Source organism: Gavialis gangeticus, unplaced genomic scaffold, assembly GCF_001723915.1.
Source record: "Gavialis gangeticus isolate Ggan-Ray unplaced genomic scaffold, GavGan_comp1, whole genome shotgun sequence".
Taxonomy (NCBI): Eukaryota; Metazoa; Chordata; order Crocodylia; family Gavialidae; genus Gavialis; species Gavialis gangeticus.
This window is the reverse complement of record NW_017729032.1, coordinates 55,047,573-55,073,113: the sequence shown is the minus strand read 5'-3', so window position 1 is coordinate 55,073,113 and position 25,541 is coordinate 55,047,573. Positions and strand designations below refer to the sequence as shown.

At 42.6% G+C, this 25,541-nt stretch overlaps 1 protein-coding gene across 3 annotated transcripts in view; it reads left to right on the top strand.

Moving 5' to 3' along the window:
• DCLK1 (doublecortin like kinase 1) overlaps positions 1–25,541 on the top strand; it is a 554,864-nt gene that overhangs the window by 369,554 nt on the left and 159,769 nt on the right. For all 3 annotated transcript variants that reach the window (XM_019524465.1, XM_019524466.1, XM_019524468.1), the window contains exon 4: positions 23,561–23,677. In XM_019524465.1, the coding sequence (XP_019380010.1) occupies positions 23,561–23,677 (117 nt within the window). The remainder of the gene's footprint in view (positions 1–23,560; positions 23,678–25,541) is intronic.

Here is a 25,541-nt window from a genome sequence, read left to right as displayed (position 1 = left end):
TGGACCTCATTAAGCTCAAAAGAGTAGCCTATACCAGCTGGAAACCAGGAAGCATTACCAAAGAGGATTACTCTGCACTTGCCCGCACCTGCAGAGAGTGGTCAAGAAAAGCCAAGGCACAAACGGAACTTAGACTAGCTACAGAGATCAAAGACAACAAAAAGTCCTTCTTTAGATATGTGGGAAGTAGGAAAAAGAACAAGGACAGTATTGGGCCCCTGAGCAATTCAACGGGGCAACTAATATCAGATGCTCAAGAAAGGACCAATCTCCTAAATGACTGTTTTGCATTGGCTTTTCACACTCCTCCCCCCAACCCCCATGAGGATCACACTGCCAGGAATGGCACAAACCAATTTGGGAGTGGGTTAAGAGCCCAAAATTGATGTGGATCAGATAAGGGAACACCTTGAGAAACTGGGCATTCATAAGTCTGCAGGCCCAGACAGAATGCACCCAAGGGTCTTGAAAGAGCTGGCAGACATCATTGCATCCCCCTTGGCAGGGATATTTGAAAAATCATGGTGCTTGGGCGAGGTCCCAGATGACTGGAAAAGAGCCAGCATGGTCCCTACCTACAAGAAAGGGAGGAGGGATGACCCAGGGAACTATAGACCAGTCATTCTGATGTTGGTCCCTGGAAAAATCCTGGAGAAAATTGTCAAGGGATCCATCAACACCAGGCTAATGGAAGGCAAGCTTCTGAATACCATTCAACATGGCTTCGTGACTGGCAGGTCTTGCCTGACCAACATCATCTCCTTCTATGACAAGGAAACATGTGCCCTGGACAAGGGAGATGATGTGGACATTATTTATCTGGACTTCAAGAAGGCCTTTGACCTAGTTCCCCATGAAGTCCTCATGGTTAAGCTGGAGAACTGTGGCCTTGATTATCATACGGTCCAATGGCTAGGCAACTGGCTATGGGGTCGGACCCAAAGAGTACTAGTGGAAGGGAGCAAATCAATGTGGTGCAGGGTTACCAGTGGAGTTCCTCGGGGCTCAGTACTTGGGCCAGTACTCTTTAACATTTTCATCAACAATCTAGGTTCGGGAGTCAGATGTGAACTGTTCAGGTTCATGAACATTACCAAATTATGAGGGAGGGCTGTCACACCACAGGACAGGCTGGGAATACAGGCCAACTTGGACACACTCTCAAGGTGGGCTGAACAAAACTGGGTGGCCTTCAATGTAGAGAAGTGCAAGGTGCTGCATCTTGGTAGGAAGAACCCTCAGCATACTTACAGGCTCAGCAGTGCTACATTCACTAGCACCATGACCGAAAGGGACTTGGGGGTCTTGATTGACCACAAGATGAATATGAGCCACCAGTGTGATGCAGTGGCAGGCAAAGCTAACCAAGCTGTGGCATGTATGCACTGATGCATCTCAAACAAAACCAGGGAAGTCATCCTCCTGCTTTACTCGGCCCTGGTGAGACTGCAGCTGGAGTACTGCATCCAGTATTGGGCCCCCCACTTCAGGAAGGACGTGGAGAAGCTTGAGAGAGTCCAGAGGAGAGCCACTTGTATGATCCAAGGTCTGGAGGGAAGACCGTATGAGGAGAGGCTGATGAACTTAGGACTCTTCAGTCTGGAGAAGAGAAGGCTCAGGGGGGACTTTGTGGCAGCCTACAACTTAATAAGAGGGGTACATGAGGACCTGGGAGAGCATCTGTTCACCAGAGCTCCCCAAGGAATAACAAGGTCTACTGGCCATAAACTCCAGGAAAGCAACATTTAGCCTGGATATAAGAAAAAAGTTCTTTATGGTGCATGTGTCCAGGATCTGGAACAAACTCCCCCCAGAGGTGGTGCAAGCACCTACTCTGGACTCCTTCAAAAAACAACTGGATTTATTTCTTGCTGGGGTCACTTGATCCCAGCTGACTTCCCGCCTATGGGGGGAAGCTGGATCTGATGATCTCATGAGGTCCTTTCTAGCTTCTAATGTCTATGAAATCTATGAAATATAAGAAGAGCCATTCTGAGACAGACCAGTGGTCCGTCTAGCCCAGTATCCTGTCTTTGATAGTGGCAGTAGTGGACACTTAAGAGAGAGAACATATGGACAGGCAGTGATTTGCAACCATGCACTGCAACACCCTGGGATGCCATGGAGTGTGGGGAGGTCTGGGACTTGGGAAGATAAGCAGATAAGCACAGGTTCAAGCTTGTCTTTGCCTGGTGAGCCTCCACCCCACAGTGTCCTGCCCCTTTGCAAGGTTCTAAGTACTTCATTATATAAATTAGTTTTTGAAATTGGTTGTCACTCAATTCATAAAAGTTATGGAGAGCTGCCTCGAGTCCAGTGAGGGATGTCTCAAGTCCAAAAAAGGTTGAGATCACTGATCTAGAGTGCTCTGTCCCTTGTCATACCCTCCCTGGAATTGCCCATCATTGGTTTAGAGATGCCAAAGAATATATGCCTGACTGCAGTTTAATAGCTATTAATAAATAGTTATTAATGAATGAATAAATTATCTGTGAATTTGTTTAGTCCCTTTTTGAACTTGGTTGTAATATCTGCCTCTACATCCCCCAGTGTTAATGAATTCCACAACTTAACTAAGCACTCTGTGAAATAGTACTTCTTGGCCAGGTACAGGCATTACACTTTTACAAGTATAAGTGATCAGAAACAGGTCTATAACTCATAACAGAACAGAAATAGGGTACACAAAACCTGTCTATACCTGTGACAGAACAAAAGTTTGGCACACACAGACTGGTTTTAAAATGGTGGAACCTGGTCTAAAATTTGCCCCCTCCCCCAGCAAAGGGCAAACATGTTCCGTTTGCTAAAGATTTAAATTACTCTACTCACAGAAAACCACGTAATTTAGATTGATTCTGCTTCAGACTTTTTGAATGTCTGTACCTAGTCTGTCTTGGTAGTTTTAAGCCTGTCTCATGCTAATTTCAGTGTGTACCCCCATATTTCAAATATTCTGGGATTTGAATACTATTCACAGTTCCCTATTTACACTTAATAATTTTATAGATCTGTATCATATTTTCCCTCAGCTTTCCTGTACAAGAAGACAAATGGAATCATAAGTCCCTGAAGCAAATAATTTTTTTGTCTGTAAAAGGAAATAAAAATGTTGCCCTGAGATTGTATGTGAAGGGCCATTTATTTGGCAGAGGGTAGAAGTTCTGAAAGTGTAGTAGTCAATAAATATCTCATTTTCATTTTTAGATCAATATTTAACGTAACATTTTAAATATGCACTGCCCTGGAGCCTTCACCTCTTCTTGTGCTCACGTATATCCCTAAAACCTTTTTGGGCCAGACAGGTTGTTCAACAATATTCTTGCAGCTATACGACTACTCTAGTATGATTATCTTTTCAAAAACAAATCCTATAGTCTTTACTGTTTGGAAAGGTAGGACTTTGAAAAAGAAGTTACTTGTTTCAGAGTGTATTTTTCCTTAGTTTTCTGTGTAAATTTGAATACTTTTTTAGCTTTCCAATCTAAAGCGCTCTTGTTGGAGTGATTTAATCTAGACACAGTTCTGCACTTTCATTTTAGGCTATGAAATGCTGAGCTCAAAGGACCTGCTATTTACAAGAGTACTTTGCACTTTTGACTCACTTGAAAACCAAGTCATCTGAGTGCTTCCCACTTTCTGTCAGAAAAGGTACATGTAACAGAGCACCAATCAGCAAGTTGAACACACAGGCAATGAGCACCTTAAAGCTAAGAGGTGATATCTTGCCTACAGGGGAAGCCTGGCAGAGGGTACCCTGTCCCACACACCGCTCCTTTTTTGGCTCTGCCTCCATTGTCCATTTGGCTCTGTCTCCATTAATCTGCTCTGGCTCCTTCACTTTCCTGTTCAAAGTCTCTCCATTTGTATGTGATTGCTGCTAAATGTTTGTAGAAAAACAAATTAAGATGAACACCATGTGATATTACAAAATTAATTTCTCTTTGGCCTTCAGCTTTCCATCCCACTGGGCAGTGAAATATGGTTCTGCTAATTTGTCATGTTACTTTTTTCCATCCACTATTTTCCTCCTCATGGTTCATCTAATATGGGGATTTCAGAGTGAAGCACTCTCAAGTTATAATGAAGATAAATCAAATTCCTTATGTGCACAATATGGATTTTTAAGACATCTTGTTTATTTTCACAAATCTTTAACTTGGAGATTTTTGTAACTCATTTGTAAAGTGGGGGGTGCTCTTATTATGTTTTGTGGCTCAATGAATCCCTGTAGGTCTGTGAAACAGATGTATTAGTCAGTACAGCCTGTTTTATAGCTTCATTCCTTCCCTCATCTCCTGCATTGCGGTGAAGTTTCAAATTATTATGATATGCAATAACTAAATATGAATAAATAAAATATTACCAGATAATGAAGCTGCAGCTTCTCTGTCATGATAAATCATTGATGAGTTGTCTGAGTATAGGAACTGTAGCTGATGATGTGTTACACATAGAAAGTCCATTATTAGCCTGGGGAGCCATTTGGCTGAATTTTCCCATTGTCTATGCATTGACAGCCAAATGAAAATATAACTCATGCCCTTCTGAAAATCTCTATACCCGTTGATCTTTATCAAGCAATTGAGTTCTGCCACCTGGAAAACTAGATGTGATCAAGGTTGTATTTTAAGATAATAAATACGCCTGTATTAAAAGTATATTTTTCTGCAAAAGTAGTTCCCTATGCATGTGTAAATCTACAATCTCTTATTTACTTATTATTTATTTTAACTTCTGTGGAATAGTTAGATTTGTGTCAGTACCCTCAGGATATCTGTAGGCAATTAATCTTGTATTTCTGTTTTCTGACCCATTTTTACCCAGAAAAGTATTGATCCTAGTGTAGGATTTATAACTAAGGACACTAGGAACAGAAAATACATTTGCTTTCATTGTCCATTTCAAAGTGTGCAGAGAAAAAGAGAGGGAAGAAAAGAAGAATTTAAAAATATATGTTTAATCTTTTCACTCAGTTCCCTTCAAAACACTGACTGTTATATTGCTGTTGCCAATGATTTTTTTAATAGACCAGTGATTCTCAACCAAGGCGCCATAGCACTCTGGGGTGTCATTGAGATCCTTGCAAGGTGCTATGGAGTGCCTCGCAATGCTAACACTGTTAGGCATGCCAACATGATTCACAAGTTAGCTCAGAGAGTTCAAATAGGAATCCACAGTGTTAAAAACCATTCTGCTCTGTTGCAGTCTTTCTGAATTCTTTGCAACAAAAGAATTGTTCTAGTATTTTTTGCAGTAAAAAACAAGTGTAAAACAAGAGCTAACATTTTCTGAGGGGTGCCCTGAGTCTCAGGAGCAGTGTCCTGATCTAAAAAAATTAAGAACCACTGCAGTTGGGATATAGAGGAGATATTTACTATGTCCCCCCAGGGGTGTGCGAAACTGGCTGTATTCAATTCAGATTTGGCTTTGGCTTGAATCAAGGCCAATGATTCATTTAGTTGATTCAGATCACTGTCCGCAATTCAATTCAGCCAAATCTGAATCTGAAGATTTGATGCTGATTCAAAAAATCAGTGATTCAGCCATAGACACAGCTTTAAATGTTTTTTCTGCATACCTGAAGGTACCAGATGCAACTTGTGAACGTTGTGATGCTAAGCCAGATGGAGCGTCTCAGAAGCAACGCAGAGGTCCACTGGGGAGTGCACAGTGGGGCTGCCCACGCTGCCCTGGCTCAGTGATCAGCTGTGGGGGGACCCCAGGTGCCCTCCCCCCAGACCCAGGAGGCACCAGTTGAATCAATTCAATTCAGAAAGATTAAATGGTCTCCTGATTTGATTCGGATTCAGAGATTTGGCCACTGGGACGAATCTCTGCCGAATTGAATCAGCAACCAAAGCTTCACACAGCCCTAATATTTACCATGTGTGCTTCACATTAGATGCATCTGATATCTGGTAGCAGCTTATTAAACTGTGGAAGAGAAAATAGGAATTTGTAGGTTTCTGTTTCAGTCATGTGTGGTTTCTATAGAATGGGTACATGATGGCATTTTGTTTAAAGTTCTCTGAGATATTTCTGAATCTCTTTTCCTTAACAGAAATAGGTGTGTGTTCTGTGATAGATAAAGAATACGCAAAAGTATGCCAAAAAGTTTTCTCAATGTGACGTTCTAATTGTCATGATATGAATTAATTATGCACATCATTCAAATGAGTGCTGATTAAATTGTTTTACCATACGAGCACATATTCTGTATACATCAGAAAAATGCTATGATATATTAAAGAAAACTATTTAGAAATATTTTAGATCTTTAAAAGTTTTAGTAGAACTCTTTTCATCTCTGCCTATATTAATGAAGGAATTTGTTACTTCATATCCCATGCCCCAGTTGACCAGAAATATAATTTCCACGTCCCTAAATATCATTGTGTTATAAAATTTAATCTAGGGCTAGATTAAATACTAAATCCCATTGAGAAGTAATATAAAGCTCTTCCAGTTTTGGACAGTTATGGGATATTAAACTTTTAAAGGTACAGAGAAGTTGTAACTGGGCCTCAGTTTGAAATTTTGTGGAAAAAGTTATTTTTAGTGCTAGAAGGTAAATTTTTTGTTAGATTGGAAGGAAGAGGTATCTGGGAGTTGAGGATGATATTGGCTAAGTACAGACAGTAAAAAAGCTGAGTCAATTCAATCTTTGCAGTAGGGTTTCCAATCCTCCTGGATTGGCCGGGAGTCAACCAGAATCAGCATTGATCTCCTGGTGACTATTGAAAGCAATCTGGGAGATTGATATTGTGAACTGGTTGAACAGTATAACGACTAGAGGTGTATTGATACATTGGTCCCCTATTGGATCGGCAGCAATATAAGAAAAATTGACAGTAGTCAATCAGCTTTTTATGGCTGATGTGGCCAATAATGTCAATGCCCCATGCATGCGCACAGCCACAGCACAGCATGCAGGAGGCCAGGAGTGCAGCCCAGCAGCATGGGCAGCAGCCAGGTCCAGCTGGTAAGTCTGTTGTGAAGGAAGGGGCGGGGGGGGGCAGGATTGAGGCCCCAGAGGTGAGGGAGTGGGGCTGGGGCAGGCCCTGCACAGCTGGGACAGTGTGTGGAACAGAGCTCTGAGCAGTTTGATGGGGGAGGGGGGTGGAGCACAGGGCGGGTGTGGTGGCTCCCACCACTGCACACAACCCGGAAGGACATGGGGAGCATGTGCCCCCAGATCTTCATGTGAGGGAAGGGCTGGCTGCTCCTGCAGGCTGGAGATGGGGGCAGCACCGGGCATTTCCCAGTGAGGGGTTGGGCTGTGGCTGCACTTAGGGTGGGTGGTGGTTCTGGGAGGGGGGCTACAGTGAATTTTGGGGTGGCTGCAGGCCCCCCTATAGCTCCAAGCACTGCCACCGCCACTGCCCTGAGTGCAGCCCAGCCCAACCCAGCCCAGCCTCCTTCCAGGTAGAGCTTAGCACTGCCCCAGCCTGCAGTGACAGCCTGCCCTTATCCCGTGCACAGATCTGGGGGGACATGCCCCCACGGGGTGCGCATAGCGGTGGACACTAGCCATGCCCCCAAGATAAGCCACTTGTGGCTCCATCCCACCCTCCACCCCAGCTGTGCAGCACCTGTCCCAACCCCACTCCCTCCCTTGATCTGCCCCGCCATGTCCCTTCCCCCCTCCCCATCCCTCCCTCCACAACAGACTTACCAGCTAGACACTGTTCTCCAAGCTGCCTAGCCGCATATCAGTAATCAGGTTGGTATTGGTTGATATGACTCATTAAAAATCAGCTATCGGTGTCAGCTGAAAAAATCTCTATCGGTGCACCCCTATTAATGTCATTATCTCATGTTGAGAGAAAAAAATCTCCTGGAATAGCTTCAGTCAGAGTTGGCAACCCTACTTTGCAGGTTAGTCCAAGCTGTACAGATTAAATTGAAACAGAAGTGAACAGACATTTACCTTTGATTCAGGAAATGCAGCCGGATACCTGCGTGTTTAAGTCCCTTCCCAGACCCCAGCCAGGGTTTGCCTGGTGGGGGGCAGTCCCCTCCCTCCCCCAAGAGACTGGGCTGCATCCTGAGCTGGGCTTGCCTCCCTTATCCCTTGGTCAGCCAACCCTCACTGCTCCAACTAGGGAGCAAAGGGGCAGGCTAGCCTTACTCTCTGGAGCAGACAGCACAGCCCAGCCCAGGGCTGGAAAGCATGCTAGGATGATGGGGGACTGTGATTTAACTTGAACAAGGAAGGAGTTTGGCTCAGAAGTTTCATAAACTGGTTTGATACAGGTCAGTTAAGTCTGATACTACATTCAACCAGGTTTATCTTGAACCAGTTTCAGCCATTTCGAAATGGGTTTATGTAACCTGAGCTTCTGTTCTGCTACAGGTTTAAACCAGTTTCTGATCATTTAAACCAGTTTATCTATAACTTCTCTCCCTAGCCACTGGGAAAACAAGAAGAAAATGTAGGAAGGACTACAGATGAATTGGAAAGTTACCATCAGGATTTTTCCTTTACACAGTTCTGGCTCTGAACTACATTTTACTTTCATGCATCAAATTAATGAATTTTTGCAGAGGTTTTCTGCTTCCAGATGCTCACAGAGTGAAAACATGGAATTTTATAAGCTTCATGTTTGTGTTCAACATAAGTGATTAAATATTTTGTACTGCCATTTTCAAAATGGCTGGTTCACCAGTAAATAAACTTTTGCTGTATATTCCTTGGGTATTTGGGAGTATGCCTGCATCTGTTCTTGCTCTCGCACTCTCATTCTCAAATAGAGGTTTATGAAACTCGCATATTGTTACGAATGTACACTGGGCATGCTCAATAGCTATTTGAGAAAATTCATGGAAATCAAATTAATCAGTAAGGATATTTGCATTGGGAGCTCACTTGAAAGAATTACTAATCCAACCAGGGAACAGATGCGATCATTATGGTGTATCCAGTCTAAGTATACCAACACTCCTCTAATTTTGTATGTTTGGTCATTGCAAACCAATACATATAATTTAAAATAAAGAATAAATTTGAGAAAATTGTGGGCAGTATACAAGCACAGAATGCATAACTTATTACATGAATTATTTTTCCATCTAAAACTTTTTATAACTTAGCTCCTCAAACCCAGGTCAGTTTTTGTTTGTTTGTTTGTTTTTAAATCACTTAGGGATCTCTCTCCCAGCGCTTAAAAAATGAGGTTCACAGTTAATGAAAAACATCTAATAATGAACAAGGCACTGTATTCTGCATGTGGTTTGCTTTGGAAATAAAGCAGAATACGTATTGGACTAAAGATGATTTTTGACCTAGAGTTGCCTCAATTTGCAATGTTAAAAAAATCATTTAATTCACAAAAAGAAAAATCTAGTGAAAAAAATGTTGTGTACTGTTTTGCCAGGCATTATATGCTTTGTCAATTATAGTAATGACTCATTCTCATTTTCATGGAAGGAGGCCAACTCCAAGTGGAACATTGTCTCATATATCAGCTAAGTCTGTGCAACTCAGCTGTAATATTGCCTTACAAAAAGAGACTCTTTAATTTAAAGACAGTAATCCACCTCAATTACATAACAGCAACTTCAGTATTACCACATGTAACACATGCAGTATTTAAGAGTCCTATATAAAATAGGACTTCCTGAAAGTGAAGGCACTGAGATAATACCCCTACCCTCTGTACTTGGCACTGGTTATTGATGTACAGACTGCAAGTTCATGTCTGCTTACAACAAAGCTCCAATCCTTGCCTCAAAGAATTTACAGTCTAAATGGCAATGCCCTGGGAGACTCCAAGAATGGTGCCAACATGCATATTTTCTTGAAATGGGTATGGGACATGTTTTACTTGCTGGCTTAACATTAGTGGGTCTCAGGGGAGTTTCCTTTTAAATGTGTTATGTAAATAGACTTAAAAAGAAAGTATTCACTCCAAATATGTATGGATATGGACACTCAGCAAGAGAGAATGCAGATGAAACAACTTGTGAATCAATGGTAAGATTCACTAGAACATCATAGAAACTGGACTCTGATGGCTAGGGACAGAAGTTACACATACACCCGTTTAAGTGATCAGAAACAGGTTTAAACTTGTAATGGAACAGAAGTTCAGTGCACATAAACTGCATAAACTGCTTTCAAAATGGCCAAAACTGGATAAGATAAGCCTGGCTGGATGTAGTATCAGATTGAATTGATTTAAATTAAACCAATTTATGGAACTTCTGTCCCAAATACCCTCCTGGTTCAAGTTATCTCACAGTCCCGCAGCATCCCAGGATGCTTTGCAGCCCTGGGCTGTGCTGTCTGCTCCAGCGAGTAAGGTCTGTCCCACCCTTCTACTCCCTATCTGGAGCACTATCATTCCTCCAGGTGCTGGTGGGGGACAAGGGAGAATCCACCCTTGTGGCCAGCACTAGACCCCCAGCTGGGTGCTGCCAGCCTAGGGAGGGGAAGGTGGGGGGTCTGCAGCAGGGGCTTGACTCTTCCCCCCAGAGCCAGGAGCTGGGAGCCATGCCCCCTTCTCAGCCTCCAAGCTGGCCTCTCGGGGAGGGTTGGTGGGAGTGGGAAGCCAGAGCCAGAAGCCAGGAACTGTGGCCCCTTCTCAGCCTCCTGCTGGCTGAGAGGAGGGAAAACTTGCAACAGGACTTGGGTTCACCCCCCAGACCTGGGAGTGGGGTTCCCAGCCCTGGAGGGCAAAGCCAAGGCCCCCCTGCAAGCTTCTTCACCACCTTCCCTCAGCTGGCCCAGAGGTTGAGAAAGGGGCATAGCTAGGGGACTCCTGGGTTTGGGAGATGGAGCCAAGCCCACTCCTCCCCTCAGCCAGCCCCAGGCTGCAGAGGAGGGGTATGGCTTCTGGTTCCTGGCTCTGGGGGCAGAGCCAAGCCCAGATGCAGGCTTCCCTTCCCTGCTGCCTCAGCCAGCTGTGTGGCAGAGAAGGGTGCATGGCTAACAGATTCCTGCCCTGCTCCCAGCTGGTGGGGGGAGGGGAAGGGGAGGCAGAGTAAAGCCTCCAGTTCCAGCTCCCAGCACCCCCCAGCTGTTCCTGGCTGGGACTCTGGTGCCAGGCTGAAGCGGTGGGTTTTTCCCCCCACCTCTTGCTCAGCTGGCTGGGAGGCGGAGGAGGGCACATAGCTTGGGAAATCAGAGGGCTCCAGCTTTCTGCAGTGGCCAACAGGCTGGGAGACCTGCTCTAGCGCCCCCCAGCTATTCATAGATTCATAGATTAAGGGTCGGAAGGGACCTAGTAGATCTTCTAGCCCGACCCCCCGCCAGGGCGGGAGAACAACAAAAAACCCCAAAAAGAGAAATGGGACTCAAACGAGTCCAGCCAGGTAGGCATCCAGCCTCTTCTTAAAGACCCCCAGGGTAGGGGCCAGCACCACTTCCCTTGGAAGTTGGTTCCAGCTCCTAGCCGCCCTAACTGTGAAGTAGTTTTTGCGGATGTCCAATCTATACCTCCTCTCCATCAACTTGTGCCCATTACTCCTTGTTATGCCAGCGGGCGCTAGGGGAAACAGCGTCTCCCCCAAACCCTTCTGGTCCCCCCTAGTGAGTTTATAGACGGTCACCAGGTCCCCCCTCAGCCTTCTCTTGTGGAGGCTGAATAGGTTCAGGTCCCGCAGTCTCTCACTGTATTGGTATGGGCCACTGCAGGGGCCTGGCTGCCTTTCCTGCTTGAAAAGTGAACATCAGTTCACTTGCTTATCGGTTCAATCTATGCAGTTTAATAAAAACCATGCAAAGATTAAATTGATTCAGCCTCAGGTTTTTGACGGTCTTACTTAGCTGCTAAGTCTGTAAGGCTTAAAGCAGCTAAAGCTGTTTTCCCCTGAACTGAGAATTTTCAGCCAGTGGTATCAGAAAGGAAGTATGCTCCTTAGATGGACAAACAAAATGTAGAAATGCAACCAGTTATAGCATTACCAGCAAAAGTCCAAGTCTGTATTTGTATTTTTCAGGATACCGAATCTACTAATGCCTGGCTGAAAACAATGTTTCAAGCTAATCAGTCTGGCTCCCTTAAGCTCTCAGGAGAGGAGGACTTAAGTTTATATCTCCACAATTTCCCCACTCAGGATGTTGTTTATTTTAAATCACTTTATTTACCTACAGTTTGTACTACTTAAAGTTCCTCTTTTTTCTTAGTTTTCTTTTGTTGAATCCAGATAGAGCTGCTAACGGTGAAAAACATTTCAAGAAAGTTGTATGATCCATAATAAGATGTCTTGATGGTTAATTTTGATTTGTATTGTTTTTCTTTTTGGAGGAAAAACTTTCTGGCCTAACCAAGTACTTATATAAGTACTAAGGGGGATTTGATCTTTTCTTAACCTTTGTGTCCATAATCTTTATTCCAATATGGCATGTTTTATTTGTTTGCATAACAATACATTTAAAAACGATCTACTAAAATGTTAAATGTATCATATAGGTAAGGCCATATGCAAAATGATAGAAAAAATGCCTCGAAAACAAGGACATAGAAGACATTCATCTTAAATGTAACTTTTTTCCCCCTTCCCCACCCCCCATACAGCTGAAGTAATAGATCTGTAACTTTAAGAGACCTAATAATATATATTTTAAAGGTCAGTATTTGAATGAATTTAGCCCACCAATATTTCTAGCTGATGCTTTCTGCATGGCATTTCTGAAGTTGAGCTCTTCTTTAAACCAGTGCTTTTGAAGACAGTGTTTTGCAAATGAAGACTTTTCCCTTTCCTGTCTGCAAAGGCTGAAATTTGTAAGCTTCTAAAGGAGAAACATGAAATGAAAGACATTTCAGAACAAATGATACCCTTCAGAGGGCACATGGGAGAACACATGCCAAAAAAGTCAGTCCCAACAGATTGCTCCTCAATATGTGATATGTGGGGAGCCAGAAGAACATATGGGGTGCCTACTATTTTAATGATCTAGGAAGGTGTTAAAATTAAGGTACAAAACCAGGGTAATGATTTAGATTGGTCAACAAAGCTGTCTGTTTTCAAGGGAAAGAATATGTTGATTTACCAAGCAGTATAAGAAATTGGAATGGTTGTTTTTTTTATGGTGCCAGACTACTTTTCTACCAGAAAATAAATACTAGCAGCATTGTCTCTGTGTAGCAAAATAAATAGGACATATAGTATAAAGAAATTATAGGAAATATTGAAGATGTTTAGGTAATGTTCATAAAAATAATGATGGTAGCACTGTTCACAACTAAGGATGGAAGTAGGTATACTAAATCACTCAGGAACATATGGATATATTCCAAATAATCCTTTCACAAATACTGTAAACTGGAATCAGGAAAATAAAATTATTAAAAACAATAGCAACACAAAATGCATAATGAATACTGTTTGTTTTCTCTTGATACTGAGTATTGCATAAGATCAGGGTGACATGACCATTATGAAATACATCCTTCATATCTGGGGAATTAAATAGGCATAATTTACATGCCTAAGTCTGTTGCGAGATTCAACAAAGTGTGTGTGTGTGCCTGTAATATATATATGTATATGTATGTGATCATCTGAAAGTGGCAATCTAGAAGTCAAATAATACATGAATATAGTATTTTGATTTAAGTGATCTTACAAAAGTTCTGTTGGAGTAGTTCCTAAAACACGACTGACATATTTCATAGAACTGGAAACTGAGCAAAGACCTTGAAGGCTATGGAGTGAACCAGAATTAGAAATCCAGCGTGATATGTGTAATTTCTATTATTCAAAATTCACAAAGACCTTATTTTCCATACATGTCACTTCTGGAATAATGCACTGACTTTAATATTCAAATAGCATTCTCTTCTTGGCTATGGCTACTGATCATTTGGGTTTGAAAGTACTTTCAAAGTCTCATATGTTTTATACAAGTTAGAATTTGGCCTGGTGGCTTCCCTGGCCATACCTATAATATGTAGCTCTTGCATTCTAAGTGAATATTTTTTTCCAGTTTGGACAATGCAAGGTGATTTCTTCCTCTGATAAAGCATATGGTTTCCAGCCTGGAGCTGGCTGAAATGCCTGCCCTGGTCAAGACAGCAGGACAAAAATGTTTTGAGGCATTTACTACTAAAAACCATTGGATACACAGTAGACATGATATGGAATTTATTACTTTTAGTGTCGAGCTTAGGTCTGTTTTTCTAGGAAAATCAAATCTGTTGTCTTTTAAAAATGTAATCTTATGTTTTTAATGGTACATTATATGCATTAGATAAAACTATAGGTCTTTGCAATCCAGACATGCATCACTGTATTCATATGGATTTCATTGGGGTAAGTAAAAATGAAGGATGAATAAGACACAATTATGACAGCTGGGAGTCTGAAAGTTAAAATATCTGTTCTATCCTATTTTCTTCTGGAGATAATGTATGATAGTTGTTTTTTGAAATGTCATGATACTAGTAAGAGCTGATTCACCAGTAGGGTGAGGTATATTACTGTATGCACCATTGCTTGCTAGGGATGATGATGCCATTTTCCTCCTGCTGTAGTACAGTGCAACTTGAGTCCTGGAAAGTGAAGATTATAGAGAAATTATATTTTAATTGCAGACATACATTTAGCCAAAAAGCAAAATCTTATTAGCTGCATTAAAAATTAGCAATATGGAACAAACTACTTTTAGTATTTAAAGTTAAAATTGGTACTGCATTAGAGGTAATGATCTATTGAATGCCCTGCAGGCAGCACTAGCAATGCTAAGGTCCTTAATAATAGTAAAATGTACCAGCATAAGCCTTACAGTAAAGTGGCTTACCAACAACCATAGACATCCTTGATCCTTCTCATTTCTTATCTATATTGTACAGCTGTTGTTGGAATTACATAAAATATCTTCATTCTAGAGAAACTGGTTGGCAGGAATGCCAGAAATAAATATCTGTGCCTCACATGCAAGATTCAAGAAAGGCAAACCATGGTTGAACATGAGGCCTAGGCAACAAGGAACACATGAAACCTATAAGGCAACTTTTGATATAACTGACAAAAAAGCTTTTTTTAATCTTAGGGGAATTTAGATAATTTCTCCATCTTTTCTCAAAACCTTTTAAGTTTGGTCATTTTCTGTAACATTGTTGAAAATTCATTGCCATTCACTCCTCTTTTGTCCATGTAAAATCTAATAAATATCTCACATAATTAAACATTTTGAAATGGAAACGTTACTAAGAAACAGGATGGATGCTTTGTGGGTTTGGTTGTTGACATTTCTTAATTATTACATGCTTATTTTTGTGAGACTTGGCAACAGGAAGAAGCAGAACCTTATAGGCAGACATTTTTGGTTTTTCGCTCTTTGTGTGTTAATGCACTTACTGACAAGATAATGTAGTCAAAGGAACACTGTCATCTTGTCCCTTAGGTATCTCAGTGGTGTGATGTCTTATCCTTTGGAACTTCCCCCCCTTTTTCCCCACGAGGGTGATAACCTTTATATATCTCGAACTTCTAGCCTAATGTTCCATGTTACAATGGAGCTCAAAGGATTATAAATGGCTGGTTCTCTCTTATTCAGCATTTTACAATTCTGTTTGTGATATACTATATAACATTTTATTGCTGACCAGTCTTACTAAAATCCATATTTATTTATATGGTATTCTGAATTTTAGAACAATATTATTTGCAGTAAGATGCAAATGTTGATTTCCATTTGTTTCTTTTATTGTGACTATAATCACACTTCAGCTGTCTTGCTTCATTAGTCCATATTGGTCTGTAATAAAGGGAAAGACCTTTGGAAAACATTTTGACTCCTACCTGAGCACACTCTGTAATTAACCTCTTACTTCTCCTGTGTTCCTGTCTGTCTGAGCCTTTTCCATATGGCTTAGAAATTCAGCCAGGGCTGGATTAATGCATAGACAAACTAGGCACATGCCTAAGGCCCTGAGATACAGGGGGCTCTGGTCCTTCCCTCCATGGTGGGGGTGCAAATGGCCCCATCTGCCTTCCTTCTCTTTCTTTCCCCTCCCCTCCTCCTGCTGGCCTCACCACCACAGTGGCTGCTCCCTAGTGGCAGCTCCAAGCCATGCTCCCCACCAGTGGCAGCACCAAGGTGGGGAGAGGTGTCTCCACTGGACCAGGACCCATGAATTTGGTTGCCTAGGGCCCACTAAAGAGTTAATCTGGCCCTGGATTCAGCAAAGACCCTTGTCTTTCTGTTTCTCCAGTTGCGTATGACTGATTCAGCAGAGTAATCTGAGCCACATGGGAGCAAAAAGAAATGGAGAAGAGTATAAATGCCATGTTGTGTAATGTTATAACTCATTTAGCACAGGATAATGACTGTCTAGTTAAAGAAGAATAGGTACAATATAGAGAGAAGTCTCTTTAATTTTCTCTTTGTTGAAACTCCATGAACATCTCACTTGAAGTGGAAGGTAGATATAATTTAACAGTTTTTGGATGCAACATACAGAGACTGTACACATATACAACACTGCATTGCTGCAGCACCAAGGTTAGCTCTTATGTCTTGCAGTGGCCAGTCAGTGGATGTTAGTTCTTGTACTTAGTGGAAACTTAACTTCCAGTGTGGACATGGCAGCAGAATCACATGCCTAAAGTTTGCATCAAGATATAGGTGTCTGTCAAGCAGTAACCGTAGTAGTTTAAAAGAGGGTGTGGACATGTGTAACAGCTGAACAATTCCAAAATGCCAGTGATTGTGAACTGGTTCGCAATTCTGTCCATTTGTACAGTGCCCTAGCATTCCAGATAGAACAGTTTCCCCTAGGTTGAAGTGTGGTGGCTCTAACACTGAGGGGTGAGAGTGAGCACTCAGTCCAGCATGCCTTGCAGTGAGCAAGTTGGGGAGAAGGGGGTGCTTACACCTATTCTTTGGAGTCCCAGGGCATTGGTGTCCTGCATTTCACTGAACTCTACAGTCTGTCTTGGGCTACCTAGGGAAGAATGCTTGGACCCATGTATTTAGGTTCCTAGGGGGTGGGAGGCCATAGTCGAGTAGGGAGTGAGGGCACAGCTCTCTGTTAGAAAGATAGCTTTTATTGAACAAGCAGTGCAAGGTTGCTCCTTGATTAAGAATTGTCAACAAAAGTTAAAAAGGGCCAATATAGTCCTGGTCATGTTCCAGAGTGATTAGTTTAATCAGTGAAGGTACTGGATAAATTACATCAGTGGAGGTGCTGCAGTGTAGGATGCCAGACTTGTGTCATGGAACACTTGGTTTTTGCATGTAAAATCAACCTGTTTTGCAGTGGACATGTTTGAAAGACTACTTGATTTTCCACACATGCTTCTGAACCATTCCAGCCAGATTTATACTGGTATAAACAAGCTTGTAGATCTGTCTGCTTAAGTATTTAAATTGTATTTAAATGCGTCTATGTGTTATATGTGTCCATACCCAGAGTTAAATCCATCACTGGAAGCTGTCTAGATTTTTCTATATAGTGTGATGTTTGAAAATAAAAGTTGTCTGACCCTGGTATATGCAGCTGTGAGAGGCTTAACTTATATACTGTCCTTGCCTTTCAGGGTGAGGCTTAGTTTATGAAACCAATGTGTGAACCCATGTAAACCCTTCAGCGGTGTGGCACTCGGCACTTTGCCTCTGGGTTCACAATTGTATTTAAATTTATGCAAAATGTGTTTGTATGAAATATAACCTTTTAAACTTCAAAATTTCCTTGGCAGAGTTTTTCTTCCTTTAGAAATGATTTATAGGCTTCAAGCAGATCTTGGAGTGGTTTATACAGCAAAAAGAAAAATAGGAGGAAGGTTTAGGTCAAAGGGATGAGGAAAATTTTGTAAGGGTGACTTGTTCAGTCTCGACTTGATCAGGTGTGTTTCATAGCGTGTTAAATACTTTGTTTTTTGACCTGCCTCCTCACATTCAGGAGGGGCAATATCCCTTGGGAGACAGTTTTCCCTGGGATTCCAAGCATGTTACAGCAAATTTGCTGGCAGACTTACCTTAGTTGTTATGCACAGGAAAATTAAGTGAGACAGTCCAGCTGTGTAAGAATGAGATTACACATTACAATTAGCTGTTAAGAGCACTTAAAACTTTAAAAAATTACACATTTAAGGTTGTTAACTAGTGACTAGATACTTAAATTATACAATTAAGTATCTAGTCATTTTAAAGTTATGCCATTTTAGGGGAGGATTATCATTGATTGGTGTTAACTAGTTAGTTTTAAGCAAACTTCTGAGCATTCCATTGACATAAAACAACAAATTTGGAGTCCTCCAGCATCCCAGGATGGACCATTCCCAGCCTATCCCACTCTCCTACTCCAAGGACAAACTTTCCACCCTCCTGAACTCTACAGCAACTGGCAAGCCCTGGAAGGAAACTGTTGAGAACTATAGGGGCTCCTTGGCAACCCACCCAGCCACCCCCAGAAGCCTACACTGCATGCCTCTCCCCCTGTTCCCCTGAAAAACTGCAGCCACCCAGCTGCTTTGAGGTAAGATGTTGCCCCTTTAAACTTCAGGCAGCAACTGGGAAGATTGCAGGATGGGTGGTGCTGCTAGCCCCAGCCAAGATATGAGCCTGTAAGGGACTGGGGCATAGGTTGTCTTGCCTAATGGTTAGGCCACTGAGGGAAAGCAAAGCCTGGGGCTCAGTCAGAGTGCAGAAGCCATATACCAAACCCAGAGGGAGATCAAGAAACACAGTCCATGGTCAGGATCTGGAGGTCAGATGCTGAGTACCAATCCAAGGGGCAATCCACAGGGTGAAGTCCAAAAACAGAGCCAAACCAGGATCAGGAGCTAGGAAACAACTGCAGGGAAATCCAAACCTGAAGTCTAGAAATAAGCCAGGGTCAAGAACAAGAGTGCGATAATCAGGAGGCTTGTCACAGCAGAACAGTTGACTTACCTGTAGAGCCAGGGCCCCAGCTGGCACTAATTGGATAGGTGGTGCTCCCAGAAGCCAATCAGGACACTTGCTGCTCCTAAACTGGTGCAGAGTGCATTACCTGGGACTTTCTGTAGGTGCAGCTGCAGTACTTCGCCCAGAGTGGTCTGCCTGGGATGCGGGGGGATGGGGAGGGGGAGGAGTATCAACCAGCAAGCAGTGCAGGGTCTTGGGTTGCCAGTCTATGCACTCCCACCCCTTACAACCCACTGGCAGAACCTGCCCCCAGCTTCCCCAGAAGGGGCAGGGAGCTTGGCAGCTGGCTGGCATGCAGCTAGCCAGCAATGTGGGTTACCAGGAGCTTAGGCACCAGAACCAACATTTCTACCCCTACCAGGAGGCAACCATGGACAGGTTCCTCTGTCCTGCCTTGCAGTCACCCCTCTCCCCTGACCTGTGCAAACTCCTCACACCAGACAGCCCCCCTTGTAACCTATTCTGACCTCCCTCAGCCTCAGAGAAGGTGAGAGCACCACCTCTCTGGGAAGCCTGCGGGTGAGCTGTCAGGGCTGTCAGCTGTTAAATGACCCCAGCTAGGTGGCTATCTAGCCTTCTTTTGAAGACCCCCAGGGTAGGGGCAAGCACCACTTCCCTTGGAAGTTGGTTCCAGTTCCTAGCCGCCCTGGCAATGAAGTAGCACCTCCTGATATGTAGCCTGAATCTACTCTCAGTCAACTTACGGCCATTATTCCTTGTTACCCCGGTAGTGCTCAGGGGAACAGGGACTCTCCCATTGCCTGCTGGTCCCCCTTGGCAAGTTTATAAGCGGCCACCAGATCACCTCTCAGCCTTCTTTTGTGGAGGCTGACCAAGTTCAGGTCCCGTAGCCTCTCCTCATAGGGCCTGCCCTGCTGCCCCCTAATCATGTGAGTGGCCTTCCTCTGGACCCTCTCAATGCTGTCCACATCCTTCCTGAAGTACGGCACCCAGAACTGGATACAATACTCCAACTGCGGCCTGACCATTGTTGCAATGTAGCCCTCTAGTGTCTCCTGCCTGGCTGAAAAGCTTGCTTCCCTCCCCTAGCCTTCCATGCAGGAGACTGGAACACATATATGCTCCAGCTCCTAACCTATTTTTCTAGGGAAATTCTGTCAAATTGCTGTGAAATTCTTAGCACTGGCAATTAATGCCTGTCCATTGCCACTGTCCTAGCCCTCATCTGATTAACACTCAGATAAGAGCAATAACATTGAAAGAGGCTTGAATTCCTGCTTTCTCCTTTATATACTAATCTGTTCTTCCTTCTGTATGCTTTCTCTCTGGCTAAGGGAAATCACACAGAAGCTATGGCCACCCTAGTAGGAGCTCTATTAATTGAAAGAATGCAGACCTTCTGACTACATTTAACTATAGTCTATTACTTTTTGACTAGGGGATATGTCTCTTTTAGGATTTGGTGTAGAATCATAGGAAAGTTGGGTTGAAAGGGACCTCATGCGGTCATTTAGTCCAGCCCCCTGCTCAGGGCAGGCCTCTAAATACCCCAGCCAAGTGTCTACCCAACCTGTTCTTGGGAATCCAGGAATGGAGATTCCACAATTTCTCTTGGAAGCCTGTTCTAATGCTTGACTATTCTCATAGTCAGAAAGTTATTCCTTATTTGCAGTCTAAATTTCCTCTGCTGTAGTTTTAGGCCATTGTTCCTAGTCCTGTCACCCACAGGCACAGAGAAAAAGTTAAATCCATCCTCTTTGTAACTCCCTTCAGGTATTTGAAGACTGTTATCAAATCCCCTTTGTCTTTTGTTCTCTACACTGGTATAGCCTCAGTTAGCATAGTATCTGTAAACACAATTCCTTCCTGTTAAGCTGTTTGGGATGCATCTTTGATGCTTACTAGGGCTGTGTGAAGCTTTGGGTGCTGACTCAATTTAGAGGAAATCCTGCCCGATTTGGTGGCCAAATTTCCAAATCCAAATTGAATTGAGAGACCAATAAAAAGGCATGAATTAATTTGAAGTTCTCTAAATCAATTCAGAAAAGATTTGGACAGCTTCAGAGAGATTCAGAGATTTGGGCAGTCCCTGCTCACTGCCACAGGAAGGTGGACCCAGACCCATGTTGGTAAGTAGGGGGCGGGGGAGGGAGGCTGGAGGAGGCAGGAGGGGACCATGGGGGGACCCCTGCTAGGACCCATCCCTTATCTGCTCCCCAGTCCCCTGAGCACCCTCCAACCCCTACCTGCCCTCCCAGCCCCATCAATGGCTGCACCACCTGGCCCCAGCATCCTGGCTCCTTAAAAACAAAAACTAAAAGCCCCGTACTCACTGACTGTTGCGGTGTCTGTTGGGGCTCCTGGGGGCTTATGGCAGAGCCCTCCATTCAGTGCTGGGCCATTGGGGGGGGCAGTGGGGATTACTCCCCTGCCTGTCAGGAGCCAGTGAGTGCGGGGTTTCTTTTTTTTTATGAGCCGGGATGCTGGGGCCCAGTGGGGCAGCCATTGATGGGGCTGCGAGAGCGGGTGGGGGATGGGGCCTGTTTGATTCAGAGATTTGGCCAAATCTCTGAATCAGATTCAGCTGAATCAATTTGGGACAGTTATTCAAATCACTGAATCAAATCACTGTCCCCCAAATCGACCAAATACAAAGCAAATAGTAGCCACTTCACACAGACCTAATGCTTACAGTACACCATAATTTGTTCTTCTTTTTTTTCTTTCACATGTCCTTTCAGGGGCGATGCATAGGGGGTGCATGCTGGTGCACATGCACCCCCTGAGCATGGCGGTGTACCCCTACAAAAAGGGGGTGGTCACTGTTCACCACCCCCCCTCTGCTGTCGACACCACTGGTGACATCTGCAGGCGGTCAGTGATCTCCACTGGCTGCCGTTGGCAGTGGCAGCAGCATCTGCAAGTGGTTGCTGACCACTGCCAACAGTGTCTGCAGGTGGTTGGCACCCACCGCTGACAGCACCAGTAGTGTCTGTGAGAGATCAGCGTTTACCACGGCCGCACTCCTGCCACCACCATGCCCCCCCAGCAGCCAGGGGCACATGTCATTCATGTGTTCTTTGCAGCTTTAATATTCTGTTTTATATTCTTATGTTTTAAGCATTGATCTGCCTGAAAGGTAAAGAATTTACTGTATCTGGTAGTCATACAAGGTTTCTGAGCCAGCTCTCCATGCAGTTTTATCAGTGTGAGGTTCCTCTTATAGTTGCTAATAAGAATCCAGTTGAAAACTTTGAGACAGGTCCTACTGCTTTCAGCAGACAGTTTTCCTTTTCAGAACAGAGCAAGTGTTTTCCCCTTTTCCACTCATTGCAGGCATAAGATGTGATCAGCCAATCAGTGAATCATACACAAATGTCAACAGTAAGAAGGTAGCTACTGCTAAGCATTAAAGAAGGAGCAAGTGTCCAGGGAAAAAGGCATCTCTAGGAGAAACAGACCTTCTGCCCTGGCTTGTAGTCTGTCCTCTTGGCTTCTCTGGGTGATCTCCTGTTAACACATCAACTCCTCCTATCTACTCTGCCAGCTTGAATCAGCCAAATGAAATATACATCATTTTTTGGGGAGCATGATCCAGTTGATTGTTTTAGTCCATTTCTCTTTGCTCACTGAACTGTCTAAACTATATCACAGGCTCCACTGACTGAATTCAAAGACTAAATAATGTGTATTTTCATGGTGTGTTTTGGACTGGGTGACAAAAAAAAATAACTTGTGTATTTATCTTAATCAATTTGGAAGGAAGCTGTGGAGAGGAAGGTGAGAGACAATATTGATGTACAAATACATGACTGGATTAATTTCTTTTAACTGAACAAAATGTAGTGGCATCATCATGTAAATAAAATACATACATTGCTGTAAACTTCTAATTGCATATTGACTAGAAAGCCTTTTTTTAACTGTAAAAATGTCTGGTGATTGATTTAGTTTCCATTATGGCCACAAGCTATCAACTTTATGCACACTAAGTTCTTTCATCCTCAGGCCAAAAAGCATTTTGCAGGCATAATGCAAGAATGCCTACAGTGATGTGTGGGTGTATATAAACTCTAACCTGAACATCTTGCAGTGTTCTCAAGTGGGAGAGCAATTTCGCCTCTTCATTGATTTTACTGATGTCTCTTATGAGCAAGTAGTGCCATTTCCCTCAACCTGTGATGAATTGCGTGTGCTACAATGTGGGCTGTTGTTCACCAGAGGATTAAGCAGGAGCAACAAACCTGGTTCACTTTCCTAAAACCTTTCATGAGTGACAGACACATGTGTCATCTCATATAGTCTTAACATTTTGATATAGAAAAGCACCCTTCCAGTTCTCCTCAAAGAGACTGCTTAGACTGACAGAAACACATTGCAGAGGGATTGTTTGCAGAAAAGCAATGGATTACATGTGCTAAAATCCTCAAAGACACACTGTAAATTTTACATAGCCTCTGCACCATTAAATTAAACAGTCCTAGGTACCGGCAGTAACCATGGCATCTACAAGCTTAAGTTACTGCAGGAGTTCGTTCACTGTGGAGTGGTAAATACCTGGATTTTAATGCAGCCTTCTGAATGGATTCTGTAGATTCCTTATTCCCCCATAAAATTCCTTAAGGTGAATTAAGGAAAGCGTAGGTTAATTGTTTGTGTTTTCTTTACCTCTTTTTGTTCCTGTATTTCTTTGCTGGTTTCCTTAATTACTAACTTGTAAGTTTCTTTGTCTTTTAGAATGTCGGGTAGTGAAATCCACTTCCTATACCAAAATAGCTTCAACATCACGTAGGAGCACTACGAAGAGCCCAGGTCCATCTCGACGCAGCAAGTCTCCGGCCTCTACCAGTTCAGGTAAATAAAGGAAGAAATAGTTCCTATTAGCAACAGGAAATGCTTCTGAAAACAATGTTAAATATGGGAAATGTGATTTTAGGTGAGCGAATTCCAATTCTTTTAATAGGAATTTAACTAATAAAGTGTCATGGGATCTTTCATTATCCCAGAGTAGGATCTTGATTTTACAATTCATTAATATATTGGTATCACCGCTTGCAGTGTGCCCTGAAGATTTTCACAATACTGATGTTTAGCAAACTTGTAAAGAAAAAATGTGTATATTAAAAATATATATTCTTAGTCATAATGGATGTTTTTATAAATATGAAAGTTGTCCCCTGATAGTGGAAGATTTACTAATTTTAAAATGTTCTCCTTAAGAATGCCTATTTTGAGTGATATGCCTATTTGAATGACATTTAAAGGACTACTTCTTCATCTAAGTTTTTAGAGCACCCAGCCTAATTGGCTGTCAACCTGAGCATTTGGTTAGTGATTCTTTAGAGACCTGATGTTTTCTAAAACTGTGACTTTTAGAGAGAACTTCATGGAGGAGTGTAGAAGATTTTTGTAGACCAGCCGCCCTCTGTGGCCTCTGATCCAGTGCAGTTAGACAAATACTGAAAAATGTTTCTGCCTGAATTTTATTCGGTTATTTGCACCTCACATTTACTTTCTGAAAACACGGAAGTAGTCGAGGTACACAACTGAGATAGCTTGAAAAGAGAAAATTTTGAGCCTTTTCTCCCATAGTCATGGAACAGAAATGCATAATGTGAAGTGCATGACTAATCATAACTAGGTGACTGTACATGAGAACACTGAATAACAAGCAAATGGTTCTGGTCACCTAAAACATATTCCCCAAAATTGATTAAAACATTTGAGAAAATTGGTTGGATTTTTTTGGCTATTGTACAAGCAGAAAAACAGCTAAATTAGAAGGAATTATGTGTTGTGAATATATCACTCAGCTGGAAGGCCAAATAACTATTTGTACAGTTAATTTGACTGCTTCTAGGTAGGCAGAAGCTCATTCTTAATTGGAAATATTTATTGTTTGTTTCAGTTGTCTTAAAAAAAAACAAGTTGTTTTAAGTAGTTCTTAAATAATAATAGTAATAATAAAAAGGCACAGACTTTGTCACAAAAAGCAAAATGATCTTCTGGGAAGCACAAAGTGGCTATAGATTTCACTGTTCTCATTATCCTAGATGACTAGAGCCACCAAAGGTTTTATGGGGCTTCTGTACATGTGAAGGGGCAGACTATAGGAGCTATTACCCACAATGCAGATATGGGGAGAATTGGAGAATTTTTCCTCATTCACACAGTAAACATACCCAATAAAAAAACAGAATCAGATTGTTTCCCATATTGCTAGAATCAAAAATTATTTGGTTTACCACATTTTAGCTGTTTTTTTAAAAAGCTGCTTTTTTAAACTGCTTGCAGGTTATATTTAAAATATAATTATAGATTGAGTTTAACTTTATTGAAGCCATCCTTCATTTGAGAGAAATGCAAGAAGCAGTTAAACCCCCTATGGAGCTAGACAGCTGAAGCCATAGCAGCCTCCACCCAAAACATAAGCACATGTCACCCCCAAAAACAAAGGAATGGATTCAGTATTGTTTAGTGCAGGCTTTCATGTCTGTGAAAGAAAGTAGGAAATACCAGAGAATCAGAGAAATAAGGCAGAAAGGATATCAGATATGGTCTCCAAAGCATTAATAGTGTGACCTGAGAAAAAGGGGAGAGCGCCAGCACTTTTGGGCTTATTCAGTGCAGGTTAGAAAAGTGCTTGGGTCTGTAAACAAAGACTCAGGGTCCTGCTGTTTAAATCCTGCTACGTTCAAGGAAGCAGGAATTTTTACGT